Raw genomic sequence first — 26,142 nt, 5'->3', positions numbered from 1 at the left:
ATAAATCTTACTATCTCCTTATGCTGAGTCTGTTTTGCCTGTCACTATAATTACTGAGTGATTTTCTCGTCCTTATCTCAACCCTTGAGCCCTTTTCACATATTTTCTCCCCATTCCTCTTTGAGGAGGGGGAGTGAGAGAGCGGCTGTGGTGGAGCTTGGCTGCCCACTCGAGCGGAACCACGACAGGCACCCAAGTGTTTTGCCACAGCTGATACCAGTAATGCATTTTTCTCCATCCGTTTGCCAGCAGAGTGAAGGCCAAAGCCTGCTTGAAAACTGGAACGAACTGCCCCAGGGCAGGAAACACAGACCTACCTTTTGCCATGGACTGATCCAGACTGCCCTGGAAGAGGAGGAAGCTCCTGAGCACCTGCACTACATCGATGGCATAACTGGGTGGGGTGACACAGCAGAGGGAGTATTTGAGAAAGGGAAGAAAATACTCCAACTTCCGCTGAAAGCTGATTTTGCACTAAAAGAAATTAAGGTCAAGGGACGTGCACAAGAGATCCCGATGCCGGCTGGCCAGAGTCAGTGGGACCAAAGCTCAGGGATAGGTTGAGCATCAGTGAGGGGCTTCTCAGGAATTGCATGGTGCAACACTTGCCTTGTACATATTATTATTGCTATTGTTATTGCTATTGTCATTGTTATTGTTAACATTAATTTCTATTTTATCTTCCTTTTCTGTATTTTCAAATTTTAAATCATTCATTATTGTCTGTACCCTGGTACTTAGTGAAACAAATCCACTTTATGTACACTTCAGTGTCACCTTCACACAGCCTTTGTCTCCTTGTCCTCACTGCCTCCAGGGTTCTGCTCTAACGAGCTCCAAGGGAGGCTGTGTCAGTGCTGGCCCTCAGGGGGACACTGCAGGAAACTTGCCTCTGACTTGGACTTCTGGAGAGATGTCTTCAATTGTCTCGGAGTGCCTGAGGTTCCTGGGCTCACCAGCAAAGCCCCCAGAGGGGTGATTGCAGTGCCTTGGGCTAGGTCTGTGCTGCTGAGCTGGGCCGGGCTCCTGGGCTCAAGGGGAGAATGTGGCAAGAGGGCCGTGGTGCAGAGAGACAGCTGTGCCCAGGAGCAGCTCCTCTGCACAGCGCAGCAGGAAAGAGACACAGAAGCACAGACATAGAGAGAAGGAGAGAGCGGCTGAAGGCAGTTGGCAGTGGGAGGATGCTGAGAGCTGCCTGCAGGAGAAACCTGCACAGCCCTTGACAAGGTAAGGGTCTGTCTGCAGGGCCATGCAGCTGCAGGTCCTGGAAGGGTCTCCTCTTGCTGGGTGTTGTTTCTGGGAGGGCAGTGGGCAATGCAGTAGGCTTTGAGAGTCCTGCTGGGTTGCGGTGCGAAGTGAGGAAGTCTGCCAGAAGCCCCTTGGAGTGCCCTTAGGCAGGTGCCCCTGGGCAGCCATGAGCAGAGTGGCCAAGCCTCCCCCAGACCCTGCAGGGGGTGCAGCTGGGATATGGGACACTCCAGCTTTCAGATATCCATCTCTGTTCATGGGGCATCCTCCTGGGCTGCAGGCTGCTCTCCAGCAGGATGCAGCTCTCCTGTGGCATCCTTGTGTTATCCAGGTGCCCCAAGGAGAAGACACCTCCATGCTAACACCATGGCCTTGCGTCTTGATGGCTGTCTGTGGGAAGCTGCAATGAGGTGCAATAAGGGCAATGACCTCTACACCTCTTGCTAGGAGGGAAGAGCTGAGAAGTTGCTCACAACGCACAGACAAGGTGAGGTTTCTGTCCATCTGCACTTGGACTGGGGGTTCTCTGCTCTCAGCTGTCTGCTGTTTCTTCTCAGGGAAACACTTGAGTGTGGTGGTCCTGCAGCTCACAGAGGGCTGACACAGGGCAGGTGAGAATAGCAGTGTTCAACAGTGGCATCTGAATCCCTGTTCTGCCTTGAGATGCATTGTTTGAAACAGCACTGCGAATTCTAATGTCCTGATCAGTGGACTGAACTAGAGTTTCCCCCATATCCCTGCTTCCCCCTGATGAACAGCAGGAAGGACTCCTCTGCAAACTCAAGTAAGGGAGGTGTGGAAAGGTTCTCCGGCAAAGAGAGGCTCAGGCTGGGGGGTGCTCCAAAACTTGCAATAGGTTTTCCTCAGAGAAGCCTCCTCTAACTGTTCTGTCTTCTCTCTTCAACAGACAACTGTGTCCAATGTCAGAGAATGCCCAACATCAGCTCTGTGAGCGAGTTCCTCCTGCTGCCATTCGCAGACACGCGCAAGCTGCAGCTCCTGCACTTCGCGCTCTTCCTGGGCATCTACCTGGCTGCCCTCCTGGGCAACGGCCTCATCCTCAGTGCCGTAGCCTGTGACCACCGCCTCCACACCCCCATGTACTTCTTCCTCCTCAACCTCGCCCTCCTTGACCTGGGCTGCATCTCCACCACTCTGCCCAAAGCCATGGCCAATGCCCTCTGGGACAACAGGGCCATCTCCTATGAAGCATGTGCTGCCCAACTCTTTTTCGTTGCTTTCTTGTTTGTAGCAGAGTATTCCCTTCTCACCATCATGGCCTATGACCGCTACGTTGCCATCTGCAAGCCCCTGCACTACGGGAGCCTCCTGGGCAGCAGAGCTTGTGCCCAGATGGCAGCAGCTGCCTGGGGCAGTGGCCTTTTCAGTGCTGTCTTGCACACGGCCACTACATTTTCCCTGCCCCTCTGTCGAGGCAATGTTGTGGACCAGTTCTTCTGTGAAATCCCCCAGATCCTCAAGCTCTCCTGCTCACATGCCTACCTCAGGGAAGTTGGGGCACTTGTGTTTAGTGTTTCTTTAGTCCTTTGTTGTTTTGTTTTCATTGTGGTGTCCTATGTGCAGATCTTCAGGGCAGTGCTGAGGATGCCCTCTGAGCAGGGACGACACAAAGCCTTTTCCACGTGCCTCCCTCACCTCGCTGTGGTCTCCCTGTTTGTCAGCACAGCTACAGTTGCCTACCTGAAGCCCCCTTCTATCTCCTCTCCTTCCCTGGACCTGGTGGTGGCAGTTCTGTACTCAGTGGTGCCACCAGCAGTGAATCCTCTCATCTATAGCATTAGGAACCAGGAGCTCAAGAATGCTTTGATTAAAACTGTTTTTATACATGCTTCTTAAGCATCAGTGTTGTGGTCATTATTATTACTGTCATAATACATAATGGTAAATAAAAACATTAACTGGACTGATAAGTTATTTGGGAAACTGACAGGACAATTTTTATTATTATGCTTTAACATTTTTTTCAATATAATTTTTATTTGAATAATGGAATTTTTAACCTGAAGTATGTTAATTTATTTACTTTAACACAGTCATCTCATGTACCTGTAGAGCTAGGTTTCCTCTGTGAATAAAGACAATAAGGAAGGCATCTGAAATACATTCAGAATGGCACTGGTCAGAGGTCCCGTGTCAACTGGAGCTGGGGGAGCAGCCCCAGCATGCAGGAGGGGCTCAGGGCCAAGAGCCCAGCTGCCACATGCAGGAGCAGCCCTGCTGGCCCTCGGGGCTGCCCCTCACTGCCCGCTGGGCTCTGCCTCTCTGCTGCCTTCGGGCCGGGGCTGCTGCTTCCCTGGAGCCATGGCCATGGCCAGCAGCAGGACATGGCCTTGTCACTGTTGTTCTCTTTTGACTTCTGCGTTCTTCTCTTGTACTCTTGCATTTGACTAAGTCTTGAGATTCCATGTATATTGCTGACAGTCTTTCTTTGCACAGCTCTTCCAAAGCTGGTGCTAGGAATATACCCAAGGAACTGCTGCATGAATGGGCCCCGCACTTCTCTGGGCTTCACTGTGGATCAGAATTTCAGTGTAGTGCTGGACTGGGAACTCCCTTCTTGGATAGCCATGGTCAGCAATCAATAATTGGCCTTGACTGCCCAGGGAGTATCCTGAAGTTGCTGAGTCTGATGGCAAATGGCAACCTGGAGAGGAATGTGGAGCTGCTCTGTGGCTGGGCCAGGCCTCTTGTGCTGGCCTGGGGAGCGGGGCTGGCCCTGCGGGGCACAGGCACTGTGTGCTGGGGATCTCCCAGGCAAGAAAGCAGGGCTCCTGAAGCTTCACGGACCTCCATTTCCTGAGCTGGCCCCAGTGTGGGGGCTGCTGGGGAGGCCCAGAGCCGCCTTTGTGCCAGCAGCTGCGGTGCCTTGCGAGGGGCTGGGGCTGTGGGGGCCGTGCCCAGAGCCCTGCAGCAGCCTGCGGTGGGCACTGCCCTGGGGCCAGCACAGCCTGTGCTGCTGGACTGGGGAGAGGGCAGGGAGGTGGGAAGAGGTGGGCAGGGGCTGGGCTGGGCTGGGCAGTGCCCGGCAGAGGGCAACAGCAGCGTCAGGGAGTGGTGGCAGCGTGCAGGGGAGGGCTCCCAGCAGGGCTTGGTGCTGCAGAGCCAGGGCTGCGTGAAGGGAGCCCAGAGCTGCAGGGGAAGGGTAGAGGAGGCCACTCTGGGCCCTTGCTGCTCTGGGCAGAGCCGGAAGAGGGCCCAGGGCATTCGTCCCCTCCCCACAGCATGCCAGGACCCACAGGGCCGTCATGATAGCCCAGGGCCAGGCTGTGCCCCGCGGCCAGGCTGTGCCCCTGGCTTTGGCTCTGCTGGCAGGAGCGCTCTTGGCATGCGCTTCCTGGCCTCCCCTCGCCTGCGCACAGCTGCTGCCCACTCCGGCTGCTGCCACAAACGTGTCCACACCAGCAGCACCACCCCTTGAGCTGCTTCTGCTGGCCTCCTCCAGCTCACTGCCTTGACTCCTTGTCTCTGCTGGGCCCCACCTTCCACACCTAAATGTGTCCCTTGGCTGTCAGCTCCCTTTCCCCTGCTTTGTGGGAATACTAAGCCAGCGCGGACAGGTTACCATTAGGTGCGGTGGTGCTTGTGTAATTCACATTGGTGATAGCAAAAATGCCAGTTCCTTCAGCAGTGATGCACATCCTTCTTCATGTTAGGCCAAACTCAACATCCTTCTCTCTGCTTTTCTTCATGGATGAACTGGATTAGGTCTCCTTAATTATTCTGAGGCACAATGCAATGCTTTTTGCCTTCTGCTGCTCCAGCACAATATGGGTGACTTTCCCTTACTCTGCACATTGACCTCACGGGTCATTCCGTATTTGTTGCTTTCAAAATGTTAGCTGGACGGGGGCCATTTGCAAAGTGGGGCAAGCTGATGTGTTCTGCCTCAGCCATTTGAAGCATGCTATACTTGAGTTTTTCAGCCTGAGTTTGCTAAAGGTGACCCAGGAAGGTCATCAACAGATGTTCAAGTGTCTAGTTTAAGTAAGGGAGAGTATCTCAGGTTTCCAGTGGCCATTTCAGATCTAGGTCAATCCCAGGACCCCACTGAAGAAGAGGTTTGTCTTTGAAGGGGTGTTGCTGTGCTGGACTGGGCTGCAGTTACAGGGACAAAGACCACTGCTGGCAGTGGAGGTGCCCTGGGAACTCCACCTGGCTCCACCTGATTTTCCCAAAGGGTTCCTGCCTCCTGCAGGTCTTTTCTGACATCTGCCAGTCCAAGAAAGTGCCTGAAACACAACGGGGTCACTGGAGGTTTTCCCTGGTTGCTTACGGTCAGAGAGCTGAATGTCTGGACCCAGCTTCCTGTCTGGACCTATGCACTTCCCATCATTCTCCTGGTTTGCCCTCCCCTTTTTCTTAATCATTCAGACCACTCTCACCAATCCAGTTGCTGCTTGGAGTTTCAGTGAGTTCAAGGTCGCCCATCTCTCAGCAGTCTTTCTAATGGTTTCCTTAGTAAGACCCTCATCGATTATCATTGAATTAGTATGGTATGGATTAATATTAACACAATTATCTGAAATTTCCTATTACTCACTGAAAAATACATCATGTACAGTCATCCTTTTGGGAAGGTAAACATCACTGGAGGCAATAAAATTAGGAACTTGAACTGTGTTTTTTTTTTTTTTAAATTGCAGCATGATTTCCTGTTGTTTGTTTTGAAATAGGAAAGACCCTGGTCTTCCCACCTAAACAGGGCTTCAAAGGTCAAAACCTAGACCAATACCTATAGCAGAATGATGCTCTAAACTGAAACACAACAAAATTCAGCCTTTAAAATGAAGAAAGATTTTTATTAGATGCTCTTTGAAATCTTCCCCCTTAACTACAACATGAAAGCTCTCCAATTAGCTGAACAAGTCTTGAATACTTCAAGAAAATGGTGGGAGAGACATGGCTCCTTAGGAGTTTCTGTGTTTTAATGAGTTCCATTGCATGTTTTGAGAGGAGTACTGAGAGGAGAATGATGCAACTGTGCGAAAAAAACAAACTCAAAAGGAAAAGCTGAAGTGACTTGGAGTATGAATGGGCCCCACTGAGGGCTGTTACTAACAAGGCCTCCCCAGGGACTGCTTAGGGCAGACAATTGGAGGCCATGATTATAGACAGGCAAAGCACTGTGCTGAGAAAGGTCTTTCTTGGATTTGGTGAAGCAGAAGAGCCAAGGCCTGACCCCTGGAACTGTGAGGGGAGATCCTGCATCCCCCTGTCTGGCTCAGGACTTTTCCTGGAGGTCTGAGGAATGTGGTGGGCAGTGTGATGCCATGAGAAGAACACTGGTATGACACCACCCTTCCTCTGCACAGGGTTGCAAGGAAGCAAAGAGGCTACATTGCAATGACCATATGTCATCTTCTTATAAGCTCTAGCCAAAGTGACAGGGCTGTTGGTGCCTTCCATTCTTGCCAGCACTCTCTGCCTTTTCCTCTGCACGTTTTAATATGCTGTCTCACACTTTGTCCTATTTCCTGGAAGTCTGCAGACACCCATCTCTGTTCACAACCTTGCTCTCATCCCAGCATTTCCATCATTTCACCGTCTCATCAACCCTCACCAGCTGTTCCTTGAAAAGTGAAGCTAAGGTCACATCATAGATACTCAGCAGCAGCTTCCAAGCCAGGGGCCTGCTGCTGGCCTTGCAGCTTCTTGGCTACACACAGACAAGCCTTGTGCCTCCTGCTGCTGCCCACTCATGGACTCAAGCAGAAGGGACAGGACAAACCATCTTGGGGCCTTCTTTCTGCCTGGGTCGTCCTGGCTCTGGAGGCAGAGGGGATCCCCCAGTCAGCATGCCAAGCAGGTGCCTTCTGCTGGCCTAGCAGGGCCACTGCCAGATGTCAGCCCAAAAGTGCAGCTCCCAGGGAGAAGTCAAGGCTGACCTGCCACCTCCAGACACAAGTGACCTCACAGTCCCTTTCTGTGACACATTCCTGCTGCTGCCCTATCATGTGCAGAGACAGAAGTTACCTCACAGTCACTGCCACAGTCACATTCCTCCTGCTGGGCCATGAGATCCTGAGACAGAGCTGAGCTCACTCTCGTCTCTTCGGTACCTCTTTTTCACTTTCTGGGTTAGAGATTAAGCAAAGTTTTAGTGGGAGTGTTTGGTGTTCTGCTTGTGGTGACAGGTCTGTGGTTAAGGTACAGACAAGCTTTGTGGTTTAGGGATGTTTTAGGTCTGCCAAGAAGTCTAGGGTTAAATAGAGCATTTTAATGTTAGTGTTGACAGAAGGGATTAGGGTAATCAAGAGAGAAAACTGCTTCATTTCAGAGTATTATATTAGTATTTAGGTTGGGGAATAAAATTACTGTTTCAAGTAAGTTAAGGGCCATATGTGACTGTTTTAAGTCAGTCTTACTGCACTACTGGCATTGCATGAATGCTCTTACCTCTATGAAATCATTAATTTCTGCTGGCCATGCTCCTCTTACCACCCCATAATCTCACTGCTGCTCCTGAACTCCCCATATCTTACTGGGATCAGCTTTCTGATGACATTTACCATCTCAGTGTATCTGTCTCACCTCTGTTGGCTCCTCCATTCCTGAGAAGGAAGTGGCATTGTAGTCAGGAGGGAAAAGGACACAAAGGTCTTTAGGCGCATCCTGCACAATGTGCCCATCAGCTCTACACCTCCACAAAATCACACTTCCTACCTACAAGTTTTGTTTCCCAAATGGCTTCTGTGGATCCAGGGTTACTTTTCCCAGGCCCTCTCACATGTTTCAGTTTTGGATGTGCAGGGATGGGATAAGGAAAGCCAAGGCATGGATGGAACTCAGCTTATCTGGGGATGAAAAGCATAACAGGAAGAGATCCTATAAGTACTTTGCTCAGAAAAGAAAGGCCAAGGAGATTGTACCCCATCTGATGGATGAGAAGGGTGAACTGGTAATGACAGACATGGAGAAGCCTGAGGGACTCAACAACGTCTTTGCCTCAGTCTTCCCTGCCAGTCAGGCTTCCCAAGTCTTTCATTCCCTGAACCCATAGTTGGTGGCTGGGGGTGCAAATTCCCACCTGTTGTAAGTGAAGAGAAGATTTGAGGCCACCTGAAGAAGCTCAAGAAGTACAAGTCTATGGGGCTTGATGACTTGCCTTCCAGGGAGTGGAATGCTGTGGCTGAGGCTGTGGATATTCCATCCCTGGGGGTGTTCAAGGCCACGTTAGATGAGGCCCTGAGCAACCTGATCTAGGGGGTGGTGTCCCTGCCTATGGCAGGGGGGCTGGAACTAGATGATCGTCAAGGTGCTTTCGAACTCAACCATTGTATGATTCTGTGATTGTGCTTCAGAGGGAAAGTAATAATAATAATAATAATAATAACAACAACAACAACATGGTATTGAGTTTCAGAATACTCAGTGATCCTTTGTTTCAACTCATGTTGGAAAGATCAAGGCTGGGAAAAGTGCTCCATGCCAACATAAAGGGAGATAAAAAAGGGTCAACAGTGTTGGCCCAAGTGCCCATGACTGAAGGGCGCTGCTGGTAACTGGCTGGCAGGAGCACTTTGTACTACTAATGTCCAGCCAACTTCTCCCCCCCCCAACTTCATCCCCTTCTTCAGTGTGAATATCAGCAATGTGGCTAAAGGGAGACTCCAGGAGACTATGGCAAAGGCCTTGCCAAATCCAGATTCACCACATTCCCTTCTCTCCCCTCCCCTACTGCTTCACCTGTGGCAGGACTTTCCCCATCATGTTCCCATGGGCAGAGGTGACAACTGCAAATCTCCCAGTCCTTTTTCTTGTCCTTCCTGAAGACAAGTTTGCTGTCTGCTTTTTCCAAGTCCCCAGAAATCTCTCTGATCCAAACGCTTGATGGCCTGGTCCAGAAAGGCAGAGTAGTGTGACATAGCAGAGAGGGGTATCTGTAATGAGCCTGTGAGAGGGAGGTTACAGAAATCTCACAGAGACACTGGGCGTTGGTTCTGGAGTCACACAGGGCAACGGCAGTGTTCTGTGAGGTGTCCACATCTGAGCTGGCCTCCCACGCTCCTCATACACACAGGACTGTTGAGAGACACGAGTCTCTGCCTTGCACACCACACACAGTGCACTGCAGTGCCTGCAGTGTCCCTCTGGCTCCTGCAGCCACTGCCAGAGGCTGGGAGGCACCTCAGCCCTGCAGTGCTTTGCCCTGCTCTGCCCTCCTCTGAGATGCCCCACGGCATGAGGAATGGTCACAGGGACCTTGCTTCAAGGAAGCACATCTCAGAGCAGGATTCAGGTGCCTTCCCAGGGCATGTTACTTAACCTCATGACACTGTCTGCCCCACTGGCCTTCATGAGACTTGTAGGAATGGCTGATGGCATTTGTGCTCGCTCGTGTTCATCTCTCTCTGTGTGTATGATATGCCTGCTGGCACCAGCAGCAATGGGTTTCCCTTTATACATCTCCCATGAACCTGCAGGGGGCCCTGCTCTTCTCCTGGACATCCTACTTCCCAGGGAGCCTTTATGAGATGAGCAATGAGCAGTGGACTGGCCAGCCATTGGTGAACCTCCTTCGATGCACTGTATATCTCTGAGCTGGTGGTGATGCTCTCCAGAGTAAGAAAAATGACAACAAGATAACAGAACAAACCTTGAGCCTGCAATGTATTGTGGGTCATATGCAGAAAAAAATGGGCTATGTTTTTGATTGTGAAACATCTCCAGTAATCAGTCTTTTCAAGCCATCCTTGAGCTCCTGGTTCCTCATGCTATAGATGAGGGGATTCACTGTTGGAGGCACCACCGAGTACAGAAATGACACCACCATGTCTAAGAATGCAGGGGAAATGGAGGAGGGCTTCAGGTAGGCAAACATGACAGTGCTGACAAAAAGGGATACCACGGCCAGGTGAGGGAGGCACGTGGAAAAGGCTTTGTGCTTGCCCTGCTCAGAGGGCATCCTCAGCACCACAATGAAGATCTGCACATAGGACACCACAATGAAAATAAAGCAACCAAGGACTAAAGAAACGCTAAACACAAGTGCCCAGACTTCCCTGAGAGAGGCATCTGAGCAGGAGAGCTTGAGGATCCGGGGGATTTCACAGAAGAACTGATCCACAACACTGCTGTGACAGAGGGGCAGGGAAAATGTGTTGGCCGTGTGCAGGACAGCATTGAGAAAGCCACTGCCCCAGGCAGCTGCTGCCATCTGGGCACAAGCTCTGCTGCCCAGGAGGCTCCCGTAGTGCAGGGGCTTGCAGATGGCAACGTAGCGATCGTAGGCCATGACCGTGAGAAGGGAAAACTCTGAACCAAAGAAGAAGACGAAAAAGAAGACTTGTACAGCACATCCTTGATAGGAGATGGCCCTGGTGTCCCAGAGGGCATTGGCCATGGCTTTAGGAATAGTGGTAGAGATGGATCCCAGGTCGAGGAGGGCGAGGTTGAGGAGGAAGAAGTACATGGGGGTGTAGAGGCAGTGGTGGCAGGCTACGGCGCTGAGGATGAGGCCGTTGCCCAGGAGGGCAGCCAGGTAGATGCCCAGGAAGAGCGCGAAGTGCAGGAGCTGCAGCTCGCGCGTGTCTGCGAATGCCAGCAGGAGGAACTCGGAGATGGTGCTTCTGTTGGACATCTGCTTTTTTGGGGATGTGATCCTGAACAAAGAAGAGAAAGAATAGTAACAATGTACAACAGATTCATCAGAGAAAAACTCATCCCATTTCTCATTTAGAATTGCCAGAAAATTGTCCATTTCCAGGAAGACATTTGGTAGGTATCTTTCCTGAGTTCTTCCTGATGCCTGAGGGTATCCCCGGGAGCAGGGGACTCCTCTGTATTCAATGCAAGAGTCAGTTATGCCCAATAGCCAGAGGTAAGGTGGAACATGGGGCAATCTCAGACTCACTTCACTCCTGATAATAAAGAACCTTGCCCCAGTGTTGCTCCCCGGTTACCCAACTTCACAACAGATATATATATATGATTTTTTTTTAATTTTCATTTTATAGGGTCAGATTTTTTGTTGTTACTGACCTACCACACCTGCTGAGTTTTTCTAAAACAGAAATCCCGGGCATTTCTCCAGCACATAAGTGGAAATGTTGTGCATCCTAAGGGAAAAAGGGACTGGCCCTATACTGCAGTGTCCTTTAGTGAGGACAGATAATCTGTCCATCAATACTGGTCTCAGCCACCGTGTGAGTGTTGCAGGAAAGTTGTACTCAGAGGTTGACCTGAGAAGAACCTGAATACTGCTGAGAGTAGAGGAATCCAGGCACAAAGTGCCCATCTCCAGACCCCTCATCCTGTCCCCATACTCCTCTTCCAGCCAAACACTCCTAGGGCTCATGGAATGGGCATGTGAAACCCCCATCCCCAGCCAGCCTGGGAACAAGACCAGCAGCAGCACAGCCAGCTGGAGAAGCCAGGAGGAATGCCAGCATGCTGCTGCCAGGGGAGGCAAGGCCAGGGAGGGACAGACGGACACTCAGCAGACCCTCCTGTGCTGCAGATCTGCCTGCAGATGAGGCAGCTCCTGCTGGGGACACCGGGGGATTGAGGGCAGAGGCTGTGCTGGAGGGAGAGGAGAGCACGGTGTGTCCCAGGGAATGCTCCTGCCGTGCAGGGGGTTGCAGGTAGGTGCCTGAGCCCTCCCTCGCACAGCATTTGTGGCAGCAGCTCCCTCTCACCACCTGCCCAAGTCCCTGCTGCCTTCCTATTTCTCTGCTTGGAGATGGTTCTATGTCCCCACATCTCCCTGTCCATGCTCACAGACCCCATCCATGCTTCCACTGCACTGCAAGATTCGGAAAGCACAGAAACTAAAAAAGCCTTCCTCTTCAGATTAACCAAGCCTCAGTTTTCCTCTGGAAATGCCCTTTTATAAATGCCATTGTGTATAGCACATCCTATTCCACATTAAATGTAGAGTAAAAGCCATCCTCACAGATGCTATCAGCCATCAGATGTGCCAGCTGTAGAAGACCCCTCTGGCAACCCCACCTGCAGTGCCCTGCTGCCAGAGCCTCACGGTGTCAAGAGCCTGCAGATGTGTCCTGCCACACGCTGCCCTCTGTTGTTGCGCTCCTCAGTGCCTCCAAGCCCTCTCTCCTTCTCTCCTCTCTGTGTGCCAGCTGCGGTCAGAGCCCCCAGCCCTGCTGCGCTGTGCAGAGGAACTGCTCCTGGGCACAGCTGTCTCTCTGCAGCACTTGTCAGGAGCTCCCCTTGGGCCCAGGAGCCCAGCACAGCTCAGCAACACAGCACCCGACCATGACATCGCTTGCTCTGTGCCCTTGGGCTCCCTTGAGGTGTCCCCAAGGCCTCAGGGCTGACAGCTCCCCAAGGCAGCAGGGTCTCTGCAGGAGTGTGCTCATTGAGGGAGACTGAATTCATCACCGACTGGCCTTCTCTGAACACAGGGGAGATGACTTTTAGAAATGTTATTTGTCCTGTTAGAGTGTGATTGTCAAACATGATGTGCTTTAACCTGGTGGGCAGCTCAGCACCACACAGTGGTTGCCTCACACCAACGCCCCCACATGCTTATGTATTGAAGTAAGGGCGATTTGAAAGACCAAAAGGGAAGAGAAATAATAATAATAATAGTAATTATTTTTATTACTATTATTGTTATGTTCAAAGCAAGCTATACACAGTGCAATTGCTCATTACTGACTGATGTCCAGCCTGTCCCCAACTGGTAGAACATTGCATTAACCATCTGCACCTGCTCTTCTTTGACCTTCAACCACTGTGGAAATGGAAGGGTCCTCCTAGGGACTGGGCGAGGGAGACAACTCTTTAATATCCTCTGTCCCCAAGACAGCTATCCCAAAACCCCACCTGTACCCTTTTGGATCTTGGAAGTACCCTCTCATGGGGAAGTTTATGTCAAGGTTTCATAGATCAACATTCTTCTCCCTCCTTTCTTTTCTGGGCAGTAGTTCTTTTCCATTCTTATGAGCCTGATTTTCACACCCATTGTTTTCTCCTGCATGTAGAGGCAATGGATCCTGGCAAAGGTTGGTGTTCTGGCCTAGCAAGAGCAGACCTGGGGGGTCTGGTCTAGGCCCCAGACTAGACCTGGGGTCTGTCACAGAGGCTGGAGTGGCTGCGGGACATGTCAGAGGTGTTGGAGTAGCTGCAGGGCCTGTCCCAGGGCTTGGAGCGGCACTGACTGAGGCTCCCTTTGGAATTCCCTTTGGAATTGCCAAGGTGATAACCCCTCCTTTTCAAGCACTTCTGCAGTTTTTAAGGATTCTGCACGTGCTCAGGGGGGAAGTTCCAAAGCACCGGAGGTGCCCACTGCTCTAGGTGCCTGCCCAGATCCTCCCATGCTCCCTGCCACTCCTAACTCTCCGGCCTTGGGGCAGGTCTCCGGAGGGCATTCTTAAGGAGTTGTTTATCCTTAAACAAAAGTTGAAACACATTCAGGAAACATCACAGTAGGTCCATCCCATGGATATCCAAAGCTTTGTAGAGCTAGTGTAATTAGCCTGGAGGAGAAAGGGGAGGTGAAGGAGAAAGAGAGAGTGCATAAGTGGAGAAGTGTCTCTCCCATTTCTCCTCATGGATTGGCTCCCTAAAGCAAAAAGGTCAAGAGTGTAATTCTTAATAGTTTCTGAGTGATGGTTCCTGAGGTATGGAGGTGATGGCAATGCTCAGTACAAAGAACAGATTTGTCACATGACCAGTAATTTTATAGATTCATAAGCCAGTGTTACACAACATAGCAAAATAACTTTATACCAGACCCAGAAATGATAAAGAGCACAATGGGAACACGTGCAGTAAGTAATGTGCTATACAACACATTTCTGAAAACAAGCCCAACAGACCTGAGATCCAAAATGTCGACCTTGTGATCAGCAACTATTAAACTGGTCTAATGCTTATAACAATTTAACTTTAGCACTCTGTGGTAAGATCTGTCCTTATCTCAACACTTTGTGCCCCACACTGGGTGCCAAAAAGACTTCTGTGGTTTAACGCGACAGTTTGAGTACATGGAATTATTTGAAGAGGTCCAGAGGAGGGCCACAAAGGCGATCAAGGGGCTAGAGCACTTCTGCTATGAAGGCGTGCTGAGAGAAATGGTACTACTCAGCACCGGAGAAACCTTAGAGCAACCTTCCAGTGCTTAGAGAGGACCTACAGGAAAGCTGGGGAGACAGTCTTTGTTGGTGTAGTGATGGGACAAGGAGAAATGATATTAAACTAGAAGAGGGTAGGTTTAAATTACATGTATGGAAGAAATTCTTTCCTCTGAGGATGATGAGGCGCTGTTACATGTTTTCTGGAAAAGCTGTGAACGTCCCATCCCTGGAAGTGTTCAAGGACAGGTTGGAATGAGTTTTGAGGAACCTGGTCTAGTGCGAAGTGTCCCTGCCCACAGCAGGGGGCGTGGAACAAGAAGATCTTTAGATCCCCTCCAAGCCAAACCATTCTATGATTCTATGATCCCATGTTTCTATGATTGTCTATGATACTGCCATCATTGACCATGTGAAGCTCATAAAGGCTCTCCTCAGAGATTTTAACTAAGCCCTTTCCCAAAATTTCACCATCCCCCTGGCCAGTCCTCAGTTTGCTTAGAGTTGGTTTCAGAAGGGTGAGAGAGGTGCTGGTGCAGCTGCTGACATCGTCATAAGACCTATCTCAAAGACCTTGGAAAGGACAAATAGATCAAAGTCATTCCTGAGGACTTAGAAAAGGCAGATATCAAACCCTTCTACTAGAAGGCTGAGCAAAAGGATGATTAAGCCTAACCAAGGATTATAACGCCAGCCTTCACCCTAGCCCCCAGTCAAGAACTAAACAAATCTCCAATCTCCAAAGCTTGATCTTCCCCTATAAATTGAGCAGGCATCTTGAGAAGAACACCAATCCTTCCCTCAAAGCCCTACCATTCCCTTAACCCTAGAAGGTGACCTCTAATCCCTAAATGTTACTCTGAACACCTAATTCCCTAAGCTCTCCACCATGCACACAGCACATCTCAGCTTCAACCCCACTCCTACCCCTTACTTCAGCTGTTTGTCCCCTTGGGGCAGGGCAGGGACTGCGAGGTCCTGCAGCAGTCGCATGGCATTGGAAGAGGCATGTGAGGTGACAGGTATGTGATCAGATCCGAGGTCACAAGGAGGAGCTGGCTGGGAATGCTGGGATGAGGTCAGGTGTGCCTCAGGATGTGCTGGGCCTGCAGGAGGCACATGGCTGTGAAGGAGGCTGGGAGGTCACTTCTGTCTCTGGATCTGACGGACCAGCAGGAGTAATGTGGCACAGATAGGGACCGTAAAGGCCAGAACCATGCTCAAAGCATTGAAGATGGTGGTGAGGCACCTTCTGTTCTGGTCAGGTGAGAGACCACAGGAAGGCTGATGGCATGGGAGTCATGCTTGAGGTATAGCTCATGAGACTATAGAATCAGAGAATGGCAAGGGACTTTAAAGATCACCTATTGCCAGCCCTCTGGCCATAAGCAGGGATGCCCCCCAGGAGAACAGATTGCCCAGAGCCCTTTGCACAGGAATCCCTTCCTCTGTTGCATCAACTACACCTCTCAGCTTGGTGTCATATGCACACTTGCTGAGGGTGCACTCGACCCCACTGTCTATGTCATCAGTAATAATATTAAACAATACGGGTCTGAGGACAGACCCCTGAGGTACAAGACTCATCACCAGCCTCCACTTGGACATAGAGCCATTGAGCACCACTCCCTGCATGTGACCTTCAGGCCAACTCCTTACCCACTGAATGGTTCACCCATCAAATGCATATCTCTCTAATTTGGAGATCAGGATGTCATGTGGGACCATAGCAATGGTCTTACAGAAGTCCAAGTAGACGACATTGGTCGGTCTTCCCTTGTTGTCTGATGTGGTCACTCCATTGTAGAAAGCCAGCACACTGGTCAGGCAAGATTTATCCTTTGGTGAAGCCATGCTGGCTGTGTGAGATCACCTCTTTGTCTTGCATGTGCCTTGACATTGATACCAGGAGGATCTTTTCCATGATCTTGCCAGACACAGAGGTGAGGCTCAGCATTCAATAGTTCTACGGCTTCTCATTTCTACCCTTTTTAAAAATGGGAGTGATGTTTTCCTTTTTCAGGTCACCAGGGACTTCACCCAACCGCCAGGACTCTTCAAATATGATGGGGAGATGCTTGGCAACTACATCAGCCAGTTCCCTCAGGACCCTGGGATGCACGTCATCAGGCCCCATAGACTTGTATTTGTTGAGTTTCTTCAGGTGGTCTCAAACATGCTCTTCACTTAGAGTGGGTAGGACTTTGCACCCCCAGCCTCCATCCGTGGGTTCAGGGAAATGAAAGACTTGGGAAGCCTGACTGGCAGAGAAGACTGAGGCAACAATGTTGTTGAGTCCCTCAGCCTTCTCCATGTCTGTCATTCTCATCCGTCACAAGGCGTACACCCTCCTTGGCCTTTCTTTTATGAGCAGTGAATCTGTAGAATCCCTTCCTATTATTCCTTGCATCCCTTGAGAACATCAATTCCATCTGTGCCTTAACTTTCCTTATCCCATCCCTGCACACCCAAAACTGAAACATGTGAGAGGGCCTGGGAAAAGGAACCCTGGCTTCATAGATGCCACTTGGGAAACAAAACTTGTAGGCAGGAAGCATGATTTTGTGGAGGTGCAAAGCTGATGGGCACATTGTGCAGGATGCTCCTAAAGACCCATGGGTCCTTTTCCCTCCTGACTACAATGCGACTTCCTTCTCAGGAATGGGGTAGCCAACAGCGATGAGACAGATACACTGAGATGTTAAATGTCATCAGAAAGCTGATCCCAATAAAATATGGCACAGTCTGGAGCAGCTTGGACAAGAGACTGTAGATGCTAGATGCTACACTAACACTGATTTAAAACAGTCATGTATTGCCGTCACCTTATTTGAACCAGTAATTTTAATCCTTAAAACTAAATGCTACTAAATACTAAACACTACTCGACCTCTCTGAGAGGAATCCACTACTCAAAGTATGCATTGAAGCAAAACACAGCCCTTAGCCCCTTTCCCTTACCCTTCCCTTCCCTTTACACTCCTGCTTACCCCAATCCCTACCCTAAACACTAACATTAAAATGCACTATTTAGCCCTAGAGAAGTTGTTGGCAGGCCTTAAAATTCCCTAAACCACAGGGTTTGCCCATATGCTTATGACAGACCTGATATGCACAGAAGAACACTAAAGATTCCCATTAAACCTGTGTTTTTCCTCTAACCTAGAATGGTGAGCCCTAGTCCCTAAAGGACTAGAGAGAGGTCAGCCCTACCTCAGGATGTCCTGACCCAGCAGGAGGAATGTGACTGTGAGGTCACTTCTGTCTCTGCACTTGATAGGGCAGCAGCAGGAACGTGTCATAGAAAGGGACTGTGAGGTCACTTGTGTCTGGAGGTGGCAGGTCAGCCTCTCTGCCCAAAGCCATGGCCAATGCCCTCTGGGACACCAGAGACATCTCCTATCAAGGATGTGCTGCTCAAGTTCTCTTTTTTGTCTTCTTCTTTGGCTCAGAATTTTCCCTTCTCACCGTCATGGCCTATGACCGCTACGTTGCCATCTGCAAGCCCCTGCACTACGGGAGCCTCGTGGGCAGCAGAGCTTGTGCCCAGATGGCAGCAGCTGCCTGGGGCAGTGGCCTTCTCAATGCTGTCCTGCACACAGCCACTACATTTTCAGTGCCCCTCTGCCGAGGCAATGCTGTGGACCAGTTCTTCTGTGAAATCCCCCACATCCTCAAGCTCTCCTGCTCAGATGCCTACCTCAGGGAAGTTTGGGCACTTGTGTTTAGTTTTTCTTTAGCCTTTGGTTCTTTTGTTTTCATTGTGTTGTCTTATGTGGAGATCTTCAGGACAGTGCTGAGGATACCCTCTGAACAGGGCCGGCACAAAGCCTTTTCCACGTGCCTCCCACACCTGGCCATGGTCTTCCTCTTTCTCAGCACTTCCATGTTTGCCTACCTGAAGCCTGCTTCCATCTCTTCCTCATCTCTGGACTTGGTGGTGTCACTTCTGTACTCAGTGGTACCTCCAGCAGTGAACACCCTCATCTACAGCATGAGGAACCAGGAGCTCCAGGTTGCAGTGAGGAAATTGTTTCTCTATGTGCTTCTTAAGCATCAGTGTTGTTAACATTACTGTGATTTGTATCATACCATTTTTATACTTAGTATTATTATCATATTGTAATAATAATAATAATCCTCTAAACGCTACAATTCTATTTGAGAAACTGACATAAGAGATTTTCATATCATTTTTTTTATTATTATTTATTATTTTCATAACTTTTGATATTGCTTTAATTTATTTAGTAATTTTTTTACTTTGACTACATCTTCCATTCCACCTATTGAACTAGGCTTCCTCTGTAGGTATAGACAATAAAGAAGACAGAATAAATTCAATGGTCTCAGTATCCCTCTCTTCCCATCTTCTCTGGAGCTGGGGGAGCAGCCCCAGCACGCAGGAGGGGCTCAGGGCCAAGAGCCCAGCTGACACATGCAGGAGCAGCCCATGGTGGCCCTCGGGGCTGACCCTCACTGCCCGCTGGGCTCTGCCTCTCTGCTGCCTTCGGGTCGGTGCTGCTGCTTCCCTGGAGCCATGGCCATGGCCAGCAGCATGATGTGGCCTTTTCCCTGCTGCTCTCTTTAGGTCTCCACATTTTTATCCTGTGCTCTTTTTTATGGATAAGCCATCAGATCTCATGTACCTTGGTGACAGTCCTGTTGTCCCTGCAGTGGCATCCCTGTGGCTGCAGGCAGCAGCAGGCACTGTGCAGCCCCGAGTCACATCTGTCTCCCTGCTAGCACCACAGTAATAAAAGGGTCTTGCTCAGGGCAAACCCAGAAGTCTGGACACCTCTTTCAAATGTGCTATTGGGAATAGAGCTAAGAGGTTGCTCCCTGCTCTTCTGTTTTCTGGGGATCTTCATGGAATGCAGGACTCAGAATGAAAGTCCCAGGGTGGTTTGTGGGGAAACAAGGGCAGCACTAAGAGCTCCCTTTATGGGGGCACTTGCCCAAGCAGATGACAACTGGTGTTGGACTCATCAGCATGAGACTGCACCCCCTGCAGTGGGGCTGATGGCCGAAGCCAGCCTGGAGAGCTTCCAGGAGATGTCAGAGGATCTCCAGGGACAAGGTGATCAGTGGGTAGTGATTAGAACCTCATAAAATGACTGTGCAAGGTCGTTTCAGGTAACAAACAAGGTGAATCTGAGGAGTGCATGGGCAGCTCAGACTGCTCAGGCTGGGCCAGCTGTCACTGCAGGTTCCCCTCCCAGCCTCTTGCCCACCTGCAGCCAACTAACTCCTGGGGTAGAGTGAGAAGCAGAGAAGGCCTTGACGCTGTGCCAGCACTGCTCAGGGACAGAGACTACAGCCATGGGTGACCAACACTGCTCTGGTCACGTATCAGAAACACAGCACCACAGGGGGTGGTCTGCAGACAGTAACTTTGTCCAAGCCAGAACCAGTGCAGTGCCCCTGATGGACAAGAAGGCCCCCTCTAAGCTTGGGAAGGAGCCAGGAAGGTGCTAATAAGCACCAGGACAATTGAGGAAGCCCAAAGGCCCTTCTGAAGGGTCACCGAGTGCCACCTGAGAGGCAGTGCTGGGCAGTGGGGAGGGTCAGGAGAAAGGCTTGGGTGAAGGATGTGAGAAACAAGGAAATGTCACTGCCATTGCCCCAGGGCTGCAACAGATCTTTTGCAAGGCTCATTGATGGGGATTTGTGAGCCCAGGGACCAGAAATGAATGTAGCCCGCAGAGCATGAGCCTGTCCGAGGTGGACTGAGCAGAGCTGAAGTGCTCAGTCTGGTGTGAGCAGGCAGGGGAGAACTCGGCAGCCCCAGGGCACACAGCAGCCCCAGCAAAGGAGCCTGGCGAGTGATTCCTTGCAGCCCTGGGGCAATGGCAGTGACCCCATGAGCTGGGTCTGCCTCCCAGCCTGCCCAACACAGCCCTGCAGAGTTCCCCCATGCCCCGGGCACCACAGCCCCCTCACTCTGCAGAGCAGCACCACCGGCTGGGGCTGGGGCTGGGGCTGGGGCTGCGGCTGCGAGGGCGCTTCCCCTGAGTGTCATCTAGGCCAGCTTCAGACTTCTGGATGTGAGTGTGATCTTCACTGTGCACAAGGAACTGACAGACCGCCAACAGGCACGGGGCTGGAACATTGTCTGCAAGGTCCCTCCTGCCCTAGCACCTCACAGGACTGGCACAGGACTGGCTCCTGAGTGTCAGAAAGGCTGGGAGCCCAGCAGGCTTGAAGGATGAAAACCAGCTCACTTCTAGCTTGGCAGGTCCTGGCCCAAAAAGGGAGTGTTTTGTAGGTCTGGTATTATGAAGGCAGAGGTGCCTCAGAAGCTGTCAGCCCAGTAGGAAGCTAATGGCTGTTAAGTGGCTGTGAGTTGACTTCTTTCTGAAGTAGCCAACAGCTTAACCCTTGACTTCTGGCTGGGATCTGTGCCTTTAGGCTCACATCTGCTGGTCTTCATGGCAGGCCAGCAGATGCACCTGCTCTGCAGTTTGTGAGATCCCCTCTTTCTAAGTACCTGGTAGGCCCCACAGAGGAAGAGGTCTTGGATAGGAGTTGTCATGTCAGAGGTATCAGCTTTTGCCTAAACTCATCCTTCAGGTCTGCTTCTGTGGTGTTGCAGAACTGCTGGGCACATTGTGCAGGGTGCTCCTACAGATGTTTCTCTCCTTCTCCATGCTGGTTCTCCAAACTTCCCCTAAGAAGATGACTGATATGGGGAAGTCAGGAGAAGCCTGGCCAACAGAGATGTGAGATTTGTGGGAGGGCAAAGGAGCGTGGACAGCAGAAGCTAATGATTTTGCAGAGGTAAGAATGTTCAGGTAATGTTGATCCTACCATAAAGCAGACTTAAAGCAGTCATGTGAGGCCCTTGCCCTATTTTAACCTGTAACGTTAGTCCATAGAGCTAATGCTACTTCACACTTTGACATGAATCCACTGCTCTAATATTTGACCAACAGATCCCTTGAAGCCAAAACTACTCCACAGCCCCATTACATCACCCTTACTCTCTTCTTCAGCCTGATCCCTGCCCTTAACGCTACGATGAACACACTCTATTTAGCCCTAGATTTCTTGCAGACCTAAATAAAATCCTAAACCAAAGAACTTGTACATACCCTAACCACAGACCTGACACCACAAGCCGAACACCAAACCCTTCCACTATGTGTTTGATTAATCTCTGTCACAGAAAGCTGAGCCCTAGTCCCTAATCTCATACATGAAAGCCTAACACCCAAAGTCACGGTTCCTTTGCATTAACTTCTTCACATCCAACCCTTTTGCTAACCCTACTCTTAAGCACTTAAGGTGCTTGGCCCTTATCCCATGCACTTAAGGTGCTAGGCCCATGGGGCAGGGTATGAATCATGAGGTTGCTCTGCAGTCACATGGCAGTCAAAGCTGAATGTGAGAGGCCATGGATCTGACCAGCTTGTGGGCCACAAGGAGGAGATGGGTGGGAATGCTCTGAAGAGCTCAGTTCTGCCTCAGGATCTCCTGCCCCAGCAGGAGGAATGTGACTGTGGCAGGGACAGTGAGGTCACTTCTGTCTCTGCCCTTGATAGGGCAGCAGCAGGAATGTGTCACACAAAGGGACTGTGAGGTCACTTGTGTCTGCAGGTGGCAGGTCTCCCTTGCCTTCTCCCTGGGAGCTGCACTTTTGGGCTGACATCTGGCAGTGGCCCTGCTAGGCCAGCAGAAGGCACCTGCTTGGCATGCTGACTGGGGGATCCCCTCTGCCTCCAGAGCCAGGAGGACCCAGGCAGAAAGAAGGCCCCAACATGGGTTGTCCTGTCCCTTCTGCTTGAGTCCATGAGTGGGCAGCAGGAGGCACAAGGCTTGGCTGTGTGTAGCCAAGAACCAACCAAGACTTTTCTTAGCACAGTGCTTTGCCTGTCTGTAATCATGGCCTCCAATTATCTGCCTTAACTAGCCCCTGGGGAGGCTTTGATAGTAACAGCCCTCAGTGGGGCCCATTAATACTCCAAGTCACCTCAGCTTTTCCTTCTGACTTTACTTTCTCTAGCAGTTGCATCGTTCTCCTCTCAGTAACTGAGCTTCATAGACAGCACTACAATACACCATGGAACTCATTAAAATGCAGAAACTCCTAACATCTCTTCCATAGTTGTCTTCAAGCCTTCACCCCTTGTGCAGCTAATTGCAGAGCTTGCAAGATGTAGCTAAGGAAGAAGATTTCAAAGAACACCTAATAAAAAGACTTTTTTATTTCAAAGGCTGAATTTTTCTGCATTTCAGTTTTGACAATCATTCTCCTATTGCTATTCATCCAGGGTGACTTCTTTGCAGACCTCCATACGAAGGAAAAGCAGAGCCTCCTGGTCTGACACCTCCACTGCCAACAATGGTCTTCGTCCCTGTAACTCCAGCCCAGCCCAGCGTATGAAACCCTTATAAGATAAGTCAGGGGTGCCTTCAGAAAATAAATAACAAAATAAAATAAAATAAAATAAAATAAAATAAAATAAAATAAAATAAAATAAAATAAAATAAAATAAAATTAAAATAAAATAAAATAAAATAAAATAAAATAAAATAAAATAAAATAAAATAAAATAAAATAAAGATTGAAATGACCATTGGATCCTGAGAAATTCAGCCAGAATCTCAGTACACACCTGGACATCCATGGACTATCTTGGGTCATCTGTGGAAAACTCAGGGTGAAAAATAAAGAAAATATATCATTATTGGCTGTAGCTGTACCCATGATCTTGGCCTCATTGGGGAAATTGTCCCCTTCCAGACACAGAAACCTACATTGGGTAGAGTGAAAAGAGCTGTCCGGTCAATAGAGTAGGGCAAAGTCCTACTTCCTGTGCAATAGATGCAAAAAGAATTGCAATGTGCCTGAAACTACTCTGGGACGTGTCACCCAGTTCAGGCAACTTTACCTTAGTGCTGACAAGTCCATCACTAAAGCACGCTCCCAAGCTCTACATCTACACCTTGGCTCTCCAGTCGATGACCCAGCTCTTGGATGGCAATCAGGGAGTCTCAGTTAGCGTGACGCTGCCTCAGGTACACCACCATGGTAGCCATTGGCACCTGCTGTTCTTCAACCCTCAGCAAACCCCCAACAGAAGGATTCTGTGGAAGGCCAAGCAAGGTAGACAACTGTTTCATGTCCTTTGTCTCCAAGGCAGCTCTGCCAAAGCCCCACCGGTGGTGCCCTCTTGGAACTCTGAATTCCCTCTCCTGATGCAGTCTGTGCCAAGGATGCACATAGCCTCCGGGCCAGTCCCAATGAGGTGGTTTTGCCATTCCTTCCCAGTTAGACTCACCTCAGCCTCCAGTACAGTTATGTATTGGGTTCCCCCTGTCACTCCAGAAATACAGGTGGGTTCTACCTCTTTCTAGCTTGATGGCATTAGGGTACTCTGTGCACCGGTGAGTACTGATGTATCAGTAGAGCCTGATACATTTGTGGGTGTGATGTACCAGGCCATTAACTATACCCAGTCCAGTAAACCCGATTGTTCCTTTCTTCCCCGCCTCCCCATGGCTGGAAGCAGAACCCCTCTAGTCCTGCTTATAGTATTCTTTACAGTGTCTGGTAGACGAACCACTGGAAACACATCCCACCACAGCACAGTCATCCGACAGTACAGGGGACAGGGTGATGCCAGACAAGGGATGCATTACAGTGCAGGAGTTGTGGCAAAACTCAGGCGGAAATACTCAAGAACAGGACACCTCAAATGGCTGAAGCAGAACCCATCTGCGTATCCTAGTTTGGGAATCATCCCCTTCCATCAGGGATATGAAAGTAAAAAATGTGAAATGCCCCATCAGGTCAATGTGGAAAAAATACTCAGAGGTTTTGTGCTGGAGTGGCAGAAGGGAAAAAGTATTGCATTGTGCCTCAGACTAATCAAGGAGACCTAATGCAGTTCATCCCTGAGATAAAGCAAACACTCTAAGAATTGTGAGGGATGTTCAGTTGTGGCCTAACATGAAGAAGAAAGTTGATCACTAGTGAAGGAACAGTCTTTTCCTGCCATCACCAATCTGGTTACACAAGCATCAGAAGAACGTCTCTGCAGTATTTCCAAACCAGCTGGACACCGGGTGCTCATGGTGCAGAGAATCTTTTGGGGATGAACTCATTCATGATGTAACCCTGAGGACAATGTAGAGCAAGGACTACATATGTCAGCAATACCTCAACCCACCACAGTATTTCCTCCCCCTATCTCCCTGTCCTGCCCTTCTTTCCTTCAGGATTAGAGCCAGAAGGGAGTTCTGGAGGTTTCCAGTGCTAAGATCTGCTCTGAGCAGGGAGAACTTTCACATCAGATCAGGCTGCTTCCTCAATGCTTCTTCCAGCTCACTTTTGAAAGCCGTACTCCTAGGGGTGTTAGCTGGAAGGCCAGTTCTGATTCAGTGGTGCTACAAGACAGCAGTGTGGAAGAGAAGTGAGACCAGCACTAAAACGCCCATGTCTTGCTGATGTCAGTGTTTGTGGGTCCAAGAAAGTGGCAACCCTTACTCAAAGGCTGCAGGCAAGGAGTGCCTGCCAGGGCAGAAAAGGGCAGCCCCAAACAACACCAGGGTTTTCCACCACGTTGCAGCAGGGATCTTCATCCCACAACCACTGCTGTACCTGAGAAGAGTGGATGAGAAATGAGATCCACAGAAACTGCCTACCTGCTGGTTCCTTTATTTAGTTAGTTACAAAGAGCTTAGCAGCACCTCTACATGAAGTCTTTGGCTTAGAAGAAAAGGTAGAAGGACACAGAAGAAGAAAAATATATTAAATTTATAAAATAAAAGTATAAAGACATATATAGCATATGGGAATAATATTGAAAAGAATGAACAGTTTTTGAAATATGTGAACAAAGGTGTTTCTGCCTTGTCCAGGTATACTTCAGGGAGTCACATGCAGAAGATCGGTTCCTCGTTGAAATACTGAATATTGCAATAACATCCTCAGTGCCTCCTTGAGCTCCTTATTCCTCATGCTGTAGATGAGGGGGTTCAGTGCTGGAGGTACCATGGAGTACAGAACAGCCACCACCAGATTTAGATGTGGGGAGGAGATGGAGGGGGGCTTCAGGTAGGCAAACATGCCAGTGCTGACCATCAGGGAGACAACAGCCAGGTGAGGGAGGCACGTGGAGAAGGCTTTGTGCCGGCCCTGAGAAGAGGGCATCCTCAGCACTGCCCTGAAGATCTGCACATAGGACAGCACAATGAAAGCAAAACAACCAAATGCTAAAGAAAAACTAAACACAACTGGCCCAACTTCCCTGAAGTAGGCATCTGAGCAGGAGAGCTTGAGGATCTGGGGGATTTCACAGAAGAACTGGTCCAAAACATTGCCGTGGCAGAGGGGCAGGGAAAATGTGTTGGCCGTGTGCAGGACAGCATTGAGAAAGCCACTGCCCCAGGCAGCTGCTGCCATCTGGGCACAAGCTCTGCTGCCCAGGAGGCTCCCGTAGTGCAGGGGCTTGCAGATGGCAACATAGCGGTCGTAGGCCATGACAGTGAGAAGATAAAATTCTGATACAATCAAGAAGACAAAGAGAAAGACCTATGCAGCACATCCTTGATAGGAGATGGCCCTGTTGTCCCAGAGGGCATTGGCCATGGCTTTGGGCAGAGTGGTGGAGATGCAGCCCAAGTCGAGGAGGGCGAGGTTGAGGAGGAAGAAGTACATGGGGGTGTGGAGGCGGTGGTGGCAGGCTACGGCACTGAGGATGAGGCCGTTGCCCAGGAGGGCAGCCAGGTAGATGCCCAGGAAGAGCGCGAAGTGCAGGAGCTGCAGCTCGCGCGTGTCTGCGAATGGCAGCAGCAGGAACTCGCTCACAGAGCTGATGTTGGGCAT

General features: G+C 50.1%; 2 protein-coding genes and 1 pseudogene across 3 annotated transcripts; 1 reads left to right on the top strand and 2 right to left on the bottom strand.

Annotated features, from left to right (window-relative positions):
- Positions 1-2,178: 2,178 nt before the first annotated feature.
- On the top strand, positions 2,179-3,105 carry LOC311216360 (olfactory receptor 14J1-like; the record flags this gene model as incomplete). The annotated part of the gene is made up of 1 exon (XM_084297904.1): positions 2,179-3,105. One exon carries the CDS (start codon positions 2,179-2,181, stop codon positions 3,103-3,105), a length of 927 nt encoding a protein of 308 aa, XP_084154030.1.
- Positions 3,106-9,910: 6,805 nt separating this feature from the next.
- LOC311216358 (olfactory receptor 14C36-like) lies at positions 9,911-10,612 on the bottom strand (the record flags this gene model as incomplete). The annotated part of the gene is made up of 1 exon (XM_084297902.1): positions 9,911-10,612. One exon carries the CDS (start codon positions 10,610-10,612, stop codon positions 9,911-9,913), a length of 702 nt encoding a protein of 233 aa, XP_084154028.1.
- Positions 10,613-25,182: 14,570 nt separating this feature from the next.
- LOC311216357 (olfactory receptor 14A16-like) lies at positions 25,183-26,142 on the bottom strand (annotated as a pseudogene). The gene has a single exon. The product of its transcript is annotated as an olfactory receptor 14A16-like (transcript).

This window comes from Netta rufina (genome assembly GCF_964035555.1).
Source record: "Netta rufina genome assembly, chromosome: 18".
In the NCBI taxonomy this organism is placed as follows: Eukaryota; Metazoa; Chordata; class Aves; order Anseriformes; family Anatidae; genus Netta; species Netta rufina.
This window is presented reverse-complemented; position numbering and strand designations above follow the sequence as displayed.